Source organism: Notamacropus eugenii, chromosome 1 (genome assembly GCF_028372415.1).
Source record: "Notamacropus eugenii isolate mMacEug1 chromosome 1, mMacEug1.pri_v2, whole genome shotgun sequence".
NCBI classification, from domain to species: domain Eukaryota; kingdom Metazoa; phylum Chordata; class Mammalia; order Diprotodontia; family Macropodidae; genus Notamacropus; species Notamacropus eugenii.
In genome coordinates this window covers 278,580,447-278,592,852 of record NC_092872.1, presented here as the reverse complement: position 1 = coordinate 278,592,852, position 12,406 = coordinate 278,580,447, and the positions used below count along the sequence as shown (strand labels likewise).

At 39.3% G+C, this 12,406-nt stretch overlaps 1 protein-coding gene across 4 annotated transcripts in view; it reads right to left on the bottom strand.

Annotated features, from left to right (window-relative positions):
* Window positions 1-1,242: 1,242 nt before the first annotated feature.
* Window positions 1,243-12,406, bottom strand: part of A1CF (APOBEC1 complementation factor) — a 101,743-nt gene continuing 90,579 nt past the window's right edge. For 3 of the 4 annotated variants that reach the window (XM_072628929.1, XM_072628927.1, XM_072628930.1), the window contains one exon: window positions 1,243-7,647. In XM_072628929.1, the coding sequence (XP_072485030.1) occupies window positions 7,496-7,647 (152 nt within the window). In that variant the 3' untranslated portion in view covers window positions 1,243-7,495. The remainder of the gene's footprint in view (window positions 7,648-12,406) is intronic. The other variant, XM_072628928.1, reaches the window with a different exon arrangement.

Below are 12,406 nucleotides of genomic sequence, written 5' to 3'. Positions count from 1 at the left end.
TGCAAAAGGGACCTTAGGGAGAATTTCCTAATCATTACATGTTACCCCAAGGAGAATGGACTGGCCTGGGAGGTTGTAGATTCCTCCTTATGGGAAACCTCTAAGCAAAGGCTGCTTGTTGAGGGTTTGGTTGAAGGATTTCTTCTTCAGATCTTAGCTGGACTAGTCAGTTTCAGGCTTTTCTAGGCCTCTTCCAAACCCTAAGATTCTATGAACTTCTCACCACAAAGTGATTGTAATCAGAAAAAACACAATGTGCCAGGTAAATCTGTCTCCAGTGAACAAAATGTTCTTCCCTTTAATTTTTTTTTTAATTCTAAGTAATCAGGTGGAGGATTTCTGGGTAGAGATCTGCAGAATTCATAAAAAGATGTCAGAAATCTTTTCCTCCACCAAAGGGCAGATTTAAAATTTCATGAAAAAAAACATCATGAATGGGAAATCAAAGGCTTCACTATTGTGAGCCTCTACAGTTATCCCTTCCATATCACAACTTCATCATTGTGGTTTTGATATATGGCAGGTCGCTATAAGAAATTAAATGGAATTTTTTGGGAAGTTTTGTGGAAACTTCAGATGACATGTGAAGGTCAGCAGAAGAGACAGAAAAACTTTAGAAACTCAGAAATGCATAAAGTATATGTATCATATTGTATAATACTGACCCAAATTTTACAGTAAGGTACTGTAAACTCCCCATAAAAGAAAAAGAAGAAATTCAGACTTCTCTGGTACAGTGGAAGGGTCAAAAATTTTTATGTGAATTTTCCAGATCATGGGGATACCACACCCCTACTCCCTGGGATGTGGAAGGGATAACTGTACTCACTTCTTGAAAAAGTCAGATTCTGAGAAACTATTTGTGTTGAGTTTGTCTCATGAAGGTTGCCTTGTGTTGTAATGTCAACTTTTTGATTGAAGGGTCTGTCCTGCTTTTGTTGGACAGAGTAAGGGCTTTCTAAATATTTCTGGTTCATTTAATGAAAAAATTCTATCTGTCTGTCTGTCTATCTCTATCTAGTTATCATCTATCTCTATTTCTATTTATCATTTCTTTCTCTTCTCCCTCAAGCTTAATTTTCTCCACGAAAATGAATTTTTTAATTTGTAATCTCCTCCCCCAATCCAGTGCAGTATTTAATTAGTGCTTGTTGATGACCAATTGGCTTCTTCCCCTAAAAGAAGTATAACTCCTCTCCTTCCTGAAATGGTGAACCGATAAGGAAAGAATGAATCCAGAGCTTAATTTAGATATTTAATAATGCCTTACAAGTCAATTAAGAGCATCTGATCAGCCTCAAATTATATAACATCTTACAATACTTGGTAGTTTATGGTTCCATTTGATTGACTATTTGAAGGTGCCATTATGTTTATTTATTCCAAACCAATGATTGTTTCCCCAAACATGTAGAAGATGTAATTTTGACTCACTCCATTCTGGGAGTTTACAACGAAAATTCTATACAAATATTGTACTAAAAGGTCAAAATAAGTGCTTTTCACACACTCTTAATACTGTTCATGCCCATTTGGTTTTTGTTGCCCAGTGAAAGAACCTCCTCAGGTAAATAATAGAACAATAATGGCAACATGGAGTAACAACATGGGACTCATGCAAGAAATGTGTTTGTCCAACTGCACGGTGTTTTGTAAGGTGGGGTGAGGTCTGAAGTGATTATTTTGGGCAGTTTTGCCACTCATGATATAACTTCCCCCAAAAGGGAGAGTTTGTCAGAGACAGATATAGTCAGAATTGAATTAAACACCAATCACTAGAGGAAATATTCCAGTTTCTGATCCTGATGATTTGCTTTAAATAGACTTCTCTGCAGTGTGCAAAAACAAAAGTTCTCCAGGAATTGGAGAAGTGAATGCCAAGTTTCTGAGCAAAATTCACATTTGTGAGGAAATCTAAAAATAGAAAAGAACATTTTCATTCATTTCTCTGTCTTTACCACAGGGCAGCTCTGCTTTGTGAACTGCATCCTGGATTTTTCTGTCCGGGAATGCACTTATGAAATTAAAAGAATAATGAACCTAGTGATTTCAGGCTGATAAGAAGTTTGGCTCTTTACTAATTAAGCTATTTTGGCAATTCTGGAATTTGTATTTGACTTTAAAATTATTTTTTAAAAGTATTTCTTTATTTTGTAACGACTCTTTTTTTGTTTAGTCATTTATTTGGCATCTCTTCCCACCTCCATAAAAAATATTTGAAAGACTTTTAATGTAAGCTAGAAAAAAAGAAGATCCAGCTTTTAATTGATCTAAGCTACTCAGCTCAGACAAACTGGGGGTTGGAAACAGAAAAATGCTCAGAAAAGAGCAAATTTGTCATTTTAGGCCTCAAGTATAACTGTTGAAAACACATCTCCCCAAAGTTAAAAAAAACTTTTGGCTATTGATGGGTTGAAATTTAGTGTCATTATATATATTTTAAAAAATGGCTGAATATGTAGAAAGGGAGTTGCCTTGAAGAGAATATTCACTGAAGAACAGGTGTTTCTGTAGCCTCCAAGAGAAGATGCAGTGTCAAATGCTTACTATGGTCTTCTACAATAGTGGTAAGAGGAGGAGGAAGAGGAGAAATTATTTTTTAAAAATATGTTATAGGGTAGTTCTCAGAATCCTTCCTCTTCCATCTTACCCCCGTCTCTCATATTTTTATTTTAAAATATGGAAAGGATTGGGATTTATGTGAATATCTAGAGTGGAAAAGGTCCAAGATGAGGGATCATGATGGAAATAAAGTGAGGGCATCTGTGTGTTTGCAGCCTGTTGTTTGAGAGAGATGTATGTGGGAGGGAAAGTAAAAGGGGGGTAGAGAGGAAAGAGAAGGAGGGAGGGAGGGAGAGAGGGAGGGAGAGAGAGAGAGAGAGAGAGAGAGAGAGAGAGACTTTGTAAATTAAGAGTGTGCTTGCAAAGTTCACTTTTCTTTGGCCGGTTTCTTCATCTTACAGATGAGGGAGGTATACTAGATGAGGTCCTGTCCGACCTCAGATTTATGAAACTGGTGGTCATCAGAGGTGTAACAAGTACTAGGAAAGCAGGCACTTATTTTAGGTGCACAAAGCCAAGGGCATAGATAAATATATCTGTTCCATTCTTGGCATCACTTAAATAAAAAGCAATAATGAAGGCTGAAGTGGAGAATTTAGTAATGATACTGTTGCTATTTCTTATTTTCCCTGTATAACCTCAGGGAATCATGGTGACGCTCATGTATAGACTGCAATGTCCATGAGTTTGCTTTCTCTTATAATATCCTCTAGTTAAATGTTATACAAAGAAGGCCACCAGCTGTACATTAACCACAAACATCTTATTTTCTTTGTAATTGCTGCTAGAAAAAGTTGGCTATTTTAATCAAACACATTTCTGAGCAAAATAATATTATTCTGCATTCATGTTGCTTTTTTTCTGGCCACATTTTGTTTCTTATATTGTGTGATTAAGTACTATCAGATTAAAGTAGGGTTTGGGACCAGAAAATCCTATTTGTATAATGATTTTATATTTCAGATCTAAGGATCTAAAGAGGAGAAAACACAGATATCATTTTACTTCCTATAATTATGTACTGGGGATATTCAGAGCATCCTCCTAATGCTTTTAGAGTAAAGTTAAATCTCAGGCCAGATCTTCAAAAATCAGTTCCACAGGACCCAAAGTTGGATATTATTGTCTATGGCTGGTTACTGCGGTTGTGGATGAACATTAGTTGTTCACATTCCACAAAATACTGGGCATGTTGTGACGAAATTTCACTCACTTGTTTGCTAAGTATCTCAAGGCCTCCACATTATATATATATTTTTAAAAAGTCTGATCACAGAGTTCATTAATAAGTGTGAAATGGAAGACTATTTCTCCAATGTGTATTTACAATATATAAAAAGTGTATTTGCAAAATCTAAAAAAATGCCAAGGATCTTTTTAGGTTTATTTTTTAGTATTGCCCTCATCCATTAATTACCATGCATATATTGGTCTAAGAAGGTTAGGTAATAGAATTAGAAAAGGTCTTTAAAGACAACTTCATAACCAAGCACACTGGAATACAAGCTATAGAAAATAAAAATCTCACATCATCTAAACAACCGTGTGACCTCCCTTCAAGAAATTTAAATACTCTTACATTCACTTTTGCTATTAAGCAAAAACTAATCCTAAACTAGGATAGCCCCGGGCAATGGGTGAGCCAGTTTGATGACTCTGCATCAAAGCCACGGCCAAGGATAGGTATTGGCATTCAACATCTCTAACTCAACAAGTGATTCAGGCAGACTGCTCCTGATCCCAATCAAAGAATGACTCAGTAGCTCCAAATAAAATTATAAAATGGAAGTAGTTAAAAGTCTAGTGACACTCAATATAAACTGAAATTTAGATGGATGTTGTTTTGGTGAAAGGCTGCACTCTGGGCTGGGAAGAACATGGGGCTGAGTGTTTGTACATAAGTAAAATAGTGTCCAAGAAAAAAAAATGTTTCTTTGTGGTTAATGCTGGCAAATAATTTACAGTCTCATCCTGATTTCAGTGCAAAGGAATACCTGAAATGTAGCTTGAAAAGGCTTTGCTTTCTCTTGTGAGAAGTACTCTCAATCCAACATTTTCCTGACCTGAGGGAATTTCCTGGTCACCTTCTGGTCACTTTCTTGCTAAGAAAATCATTGGCTAAATATCCAGACATTTGGGATAACATTGAACTAGGACCGGGAGGATCATCCAAAAGGGTGATTGAAGTCAATGGTTTTCTTCCCGTAGGGAAAGACAAGGCAACCCAACAAGGACAGAACCATGGAAAGCTAATTGGGACAAAAATAGCATAGATTGGACTGCCTCATTCACACTTATGGAATGAAATTTACATTGGGCTATTTCCCAACAGTCTGTATTTTTCTCAGTATTTGAATGTCACAGAATCTGATGATTCTAGGCTTATTCCATTGCTGTTCTGACTGGGGGGGAGGGGAGGTTGTTGTTTTTTTAGCTGTGTGTCTGTGGACAAATCAGTTAAACTTTCCGAGCCTTAGTTTCTTCATTTATAAGATGAGGGGTTTGGACTAGACATCCTTGAATATCCCTCGCAGCTCTAAATTTACAATTTTATGTTTTATTAAGAAAAATTCCTTTTGTGTCTTGGCCCAATGATAAATTTTCTCACCCTAAGAAATGTTTTTCAATTCCCGTCTCTTGTCAGCACATGTGACGGGAAGATGGGATGCAAAGCTTTCTATTAGGAGGTGAATTATTTTTGTTCCCTAGCTTGGTTTTGTTTGTTTTTCTTTTTCTCTGTTTTTATATTACCGAGTCAGGACATGTGATTTCATTGATAAGGAATATCCCTGTACATTCTTTTTAACTTTGTCTTATTGAGTTGCCCAGAGCATTGACAAGTCCTGATTTGATTTAGGGTTTCCACTGCCTTGAACAGCACTTGGCACATAGTAGGTGCTTAACAAATGTTTGTCAGATTGGATTGGATTTGATAAAAAGAGACAGAATTATGAACTCAAGGAAACAGGATTTGCGCTGAAAGGAAAATGGATGCAAGTTGGAGTCCCATTTCCCAGAGGATTGAAAAGCAAAATGTGCTTAGTGAGATACAGCCAGAAGGAGAGACAGAGAGGCGGAACACTTTGGGGCTTTCAAGGCACAAGCTGCCAGTAGGTTCTAACAGTGTTTTTACTGCTGGACTAGGCAGTGCCTGGGGGTTCATGGGGACAAGGTCAGCCTTGGTCTGCTTTGGGATCCCATTATCCCTTTCGGGATCTGACATCATTTTCAGCCAGTCTTTTGATTTGCGTCTTATAAATGTTTATGGGGACTCAGGGATTTCTGAACGGGAATTTGAGTATGTTTTATTGATTTTCCATTAATGAAACCAGAAGGGGGGCCTCATCCAGGAAATAGGTGCCTGAGTGGGCCCACAGCATACAGCATGCTTGGTCTGTTTCACAAACCATCATTCTGGCAAATGTGGGGCTGGGGCACCTTTTCTTCATTTCCCTGCTCCCATCAATGTTTCTAGAGAAGAGGGTTTGTTTGGAATGGTGATAAGAAACCCAGTCTCTGGAGAAATAGCTTGTGATTGTTGGGAGGATGGGGGAGAAAGCTTTCCTGGGGAAGACACATGAAAAAATAACTCTGATTAAGCAAAGTTGTTTGATGTTTTGGGAATAGAAAGAAATCTAAGGCAGTGAGCTCTCATATTCATTGTCTTATAGTCAGATTTGAAAGAAGGGCCAGGGAAAAACCTGAGATAACTTAATGGTTCATGATAGCTAGGAAAAATGGAAAAGCTCCTTTCTTTCTTCTTGCTATAAAGGCACCATTTGTACTCATTTCTCTGTAGCTGGTAATTCAGTTCAGGAGATATGAATTGATCTCCTAATTAATCATGTGATGAATAGAGCTCTGGCCTTAGAATAGGAATGTCTGGATTCAAATTTCACCTGTGACACTAGACATGGAAAAGTAGTTTAATTTGAGTCTCAGGCAACTTTCTTAGACTATAAGTTATAAAAGAGTTGCTATTTAACTCAGTGGAGGGATTTATCATGCCAGGATTTCTCTCACCAATTAAACAGTAAGTCTGATGTATTGGCATCTGTACAGGAAACTGTGTTATGAGCAGGGAGACACAAAGATGAAAAAAAATGAAAACTTTCTCTCTTGAGGAGCTTACAATCTGCAAAAGACTAGGTCAGAGACTTCAGGAGCAAACTGAGATCTTGCTCTATTTCCTAATGTACAGGGCCTAAACAAAATAGATTCAAAGGGAATCTACCTGGGAGTCTATTGGAACTAATTTGAAAATGGAGTTAAAAACCCAGAAGTTGAACCATTTTGTGTCTACACATGGTGCTGCTTTCCAGTGGGGTCACAGACTGTCTTTAATGACTTTAAGGAAGATCTGAGTTAACTAGAAGAGTATTTGTGTTGGAGAGATAAGAGTGTACAGATCCAACAGTGATTACTAGAGAAATCTTCCTGGCCTTTAAGGAGGCCAGAACTGTAAACAGAGCCCAGGGTAGAGACGGGACCTCCTAGAGAGGGACCAGGGAATGTTAGTCTTCTGGGACATTGTACCCCACAAGTTAGGTTAGAGTTTAGTCTGAGCTGCTGCTGGTCCCTCACCTCTATAAATGGCTCAGCCCATGCTTCCTACTGGCTGAAATATCTGACTCCAGTCTACACTTTCCTTTGTAAACATACCAAGGGAACACCTAAGGTCTCCAATAATATAGGATATATCCTGGGGCCAAAGTTGCTTCCCCTTCTACAATAGAAAATGGATTCATAACCATTTCATTTAATTTTGGAAAATTTGCTGAAACAACCCCACTGGCTGATGAGTAAGAAAATGTAGGAAATAGATTACTTTAAAATTATGTAGAAAAATTAGGAGAGTTAGGGGAGGTTTTGTCTACATTGAGCTTTGTGTCTCTTGCTTTTAAATAAAAAACAAACATACAAAAACTAGTCCTTAAAAGGTCCCATATCCATCCCCACGAGCAGCCATGGCAAAGGCAGGGTAGGCTTCATACGTAGCATATGCTGCCAAGTCTTGACCTAAGGTGACTGCTTGTTTCAGCTGGGCTGCACTCACAGTGGCTGCTGCATTGGCGATGGCGTAGCCTGTGATGGGACACAAAGGAAACACATTTAGAAGGCCTGTCTCCCAACTTTCTGATTTATTCACTTGTTAGACCTGAGCTTAAGGGCTATCTCTGAACCATCCTGGCTGGGTGACCCGAGGCAAAATGCTGAGCTTCAGTGCTCCAATCTGTACTGCCAAAGAGAGATTCCTTCATGGGAGTTCCTGAGGATACTGCAAAAAGAAAAAATGGCACCCTAGGCACAAAGTTCTAGTCACTCTACCTTAACTACAGCTTTGTTCAGGAGGTCTGTTTGGTAATTTGAGATTTACTACTTCAATATCATATGGGCTGGGGTGGGAGCTCTAAAATTCATTCCAGCTCAAAGTCTATGACCCAATAAGCGTAGTCTGGAAAGGACCTGAGAAGCCGTCTATTACCCCTTCCCCCATTGTACAGAAGAGGAAACCGAGGCCCAGAAAAATGAAGTGATGCCCAAGGTCTCTTCCTACTCTAGTCCATCCTCCACTCAACATCAAATTGATCCTCTCAAGGTACAAGTCTGACCAGGCCCTCACCTCCAGGGAAAATGTAAAATCCTTTGTTAGAAACAAACTTTGTAACCTGGTTCTCCCTCATCCACCCATCCCAATACCTTTCCAGGCTTCTCATACCTCCCCCAACTCTGTGATCCAGAGACATTCCATCTCCAGACTCTAGGCATTCTCATGAGCTTGTTCACATTCCTAGAATGTTCTGATTCCTCATCTCCTCTTCCTAATTCCTTCAAATCCCATCTCAACCCAACCTTCGGCAATAAGGTTTTCATTATCCCCCTTATCATCAGTGCCTTTCCTTTGGGATTATCTCCAATTTATCCTGTATGGAGCACAGTTGTTTGTATGTTGTCTGCCCCATGAGACTGTGATCTCCTTGAGAGCAAGAACAGGAACTTGAGAGCAGGATTTCTTTCTTTCTTTCTTTCTTTCTTTCTTTCTTTCTTTCTTTCTTTCTTTCTTTCTTCCTTTCTTTCCTTTCTTTCTCTCCCTCCCTCCCTCCCTCCCTCCCTCCCTCCTTCCTTCCTTCCTTCCTTCCTTCCTTCCTTCCTTCCTTCCTTCCTTCCTTCCTCCCTCCCTCCCTCCCTCCCTCCTTCCTTCCTTCCTTCCTTCCTTCTTTCCTTCCTTCCTTCCTTCCTCCCTTCCTTCCTTCCTTCCTTCCTCCCTCCCTCCCTCCCTCCCTCCCTCCCTCCCTCCCTCCCTCCCTTCCTTCCTTCCTTCCTTCCTTCCTTCCTTCCTTCCTTCCTTCCTTCCTTCCTTCCTTCCTTCCTTCCTTCCTTCCTTCCTTTCCCTTTCTTTGTATACCCAGTGCAGAGCGCAGTGCCTGGAATGTAGTATATGTTTAGTAAATGCTTGATGACTGGATGGGTCTCTCACTTCCTACAGAACTATCCTTTATTACAAAGATTAAAAAAAAAGATGAAGATAAAAAAACTCAGCAGAATTAAGCAACACATTAAGAAATAAACATGATGCTATACACAATGTTCCAATGGACCCCTACCTTTGCAACAAGGCAGAGGAAGGAAAGGCCTCACGCCTCTTCTCTGCAGCCAAGCTTGGTTTAACAGTTTGGAAAAGCTCACTTTTGATTCTTTTGTGGTTGTCCTTTCCACTCACACTATTGTAGTCATTGTGTCTATTGTTTTCTTGGCTCTGTATCAGTTCATGTAAGTCTTTCTGTGCTTCTCTGTATTTATCAAGTTTGTCAGCTCTTCCAGCATAGTCGTAGTACCTTACATTCATGTACCACAGGGAGTTTAGCCACTCTGCAATAAATGGGCATCTAATTTGTTTCTAGTTCTTTGCTACCAGGAAAATGGTCACTATATTTTTATGTATACAAAGTCTTTTTCTTTTGTCAAAAGACGTCATCGATATATGTATGTATGTGCACGCACACACGTACATACACCTAACAGTTGTTTGGTCCATTTTTAAAGAGGACCAATGACATCATGGTGTTATATTTTGAATTGTGCAGAAATTATATTAAAATCAAGCAGAGTTGCCCAAAGTCATCAGCCTCATTTTCTCTTCAGATAATAACAGTGGAATCTCTAGGTCAAAGACCACGGGAATTTTAACCACTTGATTTGCATACCTCCAAATTGCTTCCCAGAATGGTGGGATGAATTCATGGCCCCACAAAATTTGGGCCAATTTTTTTCAGATGGTTGTTACTAGTTACTGTTCTTCTTTTGAGAATTATTGGTCACTTATTTATTGGAGAATGGCTTTTGGACATACATTTCTATTAATTGTTGATATATTTTGGACGTCAGAATCTTATCAGAGATGTTTGATATCAAATAATGTTTTGCTATTGATGTGAGAGGCTGATTCTGAGCATATTTCCTCCTACTATCTGAGAAGCAGAAGATAATGTGTGTGTGTGTGTGTGTGTGTGTGTGTGTGTGAGAGAGAGAGAGAGAGAGAGACAGGGAGAGAGAGACAGAGAGAGACAGAGAGACAGAGAGAGACAGAGACAGAGAGAGAGAGACAGAGACAGAGAGACAGAGACAGAGACAGAGAGAGAGGGAGAGACTTAAAATTAAGGAAAAAGCAAGAATCAGCTTCGAACAATGAGTCCATTTGGCTGATGTGCTGTGTAAGCCTGCCCAACCCCAGACAAATTGATTTTATACACGTATGTGTGTGTGTGGCTTTTGCAAATCTCTGTGGCAGGAAACTGGCTGGACCCCATCATTGTCATATTTTCTAAAATTGAAACCACTCCTTAGTCATTCTTCACTGCATTTTAATGTTCACTAATCCACATTTCAGCTGTCTGACTTTTTTTTTTGTGCCTCTGAGAAGTTCACTGAGAACAACTTCCATACCCCAGGATACTTCTAAGAGAAATAATACAAATATACAGTCTAGGGAAATTTACATCTCAGGGGCTTCTGAATTTTCTTTCTCACATTGGGCTGATGACTCAATTCTGTGCAGTCTTTGGACAGAAGCTTTCCTTGGGTTCATTTCCTTGTCTTTGCTTGATCCCACAGGGAGCTATGACATATGACTTCCTACTAGTCCCGTGGTGATGGGGCAGCTCTCATGTTCTAAGTATTTCTCTCTTTTGGCTTCAGGAAATGGAATCAAGGACAAGATAATAAAAACAAAAAACTTCCATGGTGAAAAGAAAGTTTACATATATGTGGAAAAGAGTCCAAACTTTTCTGGCTGTTGATAAAATAAGATTATCTGTCTATCTATGTATCTATCCATGTATCTATCTATGTATCTATGCATCTATCTCTCTATCTATGTATCCATCTATCTATCTACACATGAGCAACCACATGCATTTGCGTTTATATATGTGTACATATGTCTATAAATACACATATATATCTTGCAAACATTAATACACTACATAAATACTAGCCACTATCATCATTGTCCACCATTATCATCATCATTCAAACGTGTAATTTCGTTAGCATAGAATTATAGTATGGTATAAATAGTATAGTACATATCTATAGTATAGAATTAGAATAGAACTCCATGAATGCAAATTGCCACCTGCTCTGCAAGTTACAATATGAGAGTTGCCTGAGATACTTAGAAATTAAGTGACTTGCTCTGGGTCTCACAGTCAGTGAATTAAGGGGAGGATTTGTTCCTAGATCTTCCTGACTTTGAGGCCAGCTCTCTGTTTACTCCACACCACTGTCCCCTCTTATTCTTATGGTTGATCATTTTCCCTAGTGACCATGGCTAGTGGTTTGGCTTCCTACAACATGATGGATGGGTCATACTGCTTCATGGGCTGATAGATTCAGAGCTAAAAAGGACAGTAGAGATCATCTAGTCCTACCTATCTTATCAGTAGTGGAAGAGACTGAGGTCCAAGGAAGTGACTTACTCAAGGTCACCGGTAATTAGTGGCAAAATCAGAATTAGAACTCAGACCCTCTGACTTTAGATCCAGTGCTCTTCCCCCTAGACCAGCACATATCACCTTTCCTCAGGCTTTGAAGTTTTTGGCTTGAAAGTCTTAGTAGGTGTTTTCCTGCATAAATTTCCTTTATCATCTCCCACTCTTCCTTTCAACACTGATGCTGAAAGGACAGGACCCGGAGCAGAAGAAGAGTAAGTGACTTGCTCAAGGTCTCGCACTCTGCTCCTTTCTTGGATCCCTAACTCGGGGCTAAATAAAGTCATGGGGAATAAAAATGACTGGAAAATGAAAAAGTATACTAACTAATTATGAAAACTTATTAATTCATCCACCAAGTACCCACTAAAATATCTTTGTGTAAGGCACTGGGCAACGATTAAGAGCCAATGTTGTGATCTGGGAGGCACGTATCACTCCCAAGCTTTCTCCTCTCCATTCCATCCTCCCCAATGCCACATGAGGGTGCCAAGAGCAAAGTTCTGATCTTGTCATTTCCCAAGGGTCAGTGGCTCTGTCACTTCCTCTGCTTGGGCTTTCAAGCCTTTCCTGATCTGGCTCCAGTCTCTTCTTCTTGTTGCTTCTATGTTCCTGACATCCTGGAATGTTTGGTCTTTATGATTGTCATGTTCTATTTCCTGCCTCCTGTCTCTGAAGTGAACTTCTAAGAACGTCTAAAGTACAAGACCTGCCAAGTCCTATTATATTTTACAATGAATTCATGAAAAATGGGCAACATCCACTGTGAGCAAGTAGTAGATATGGGAAAGTCCTTGGGAATATTCCAGACTGTTCATACTCTCATCCTGGTCAGTTAAGAGGATCAATATACA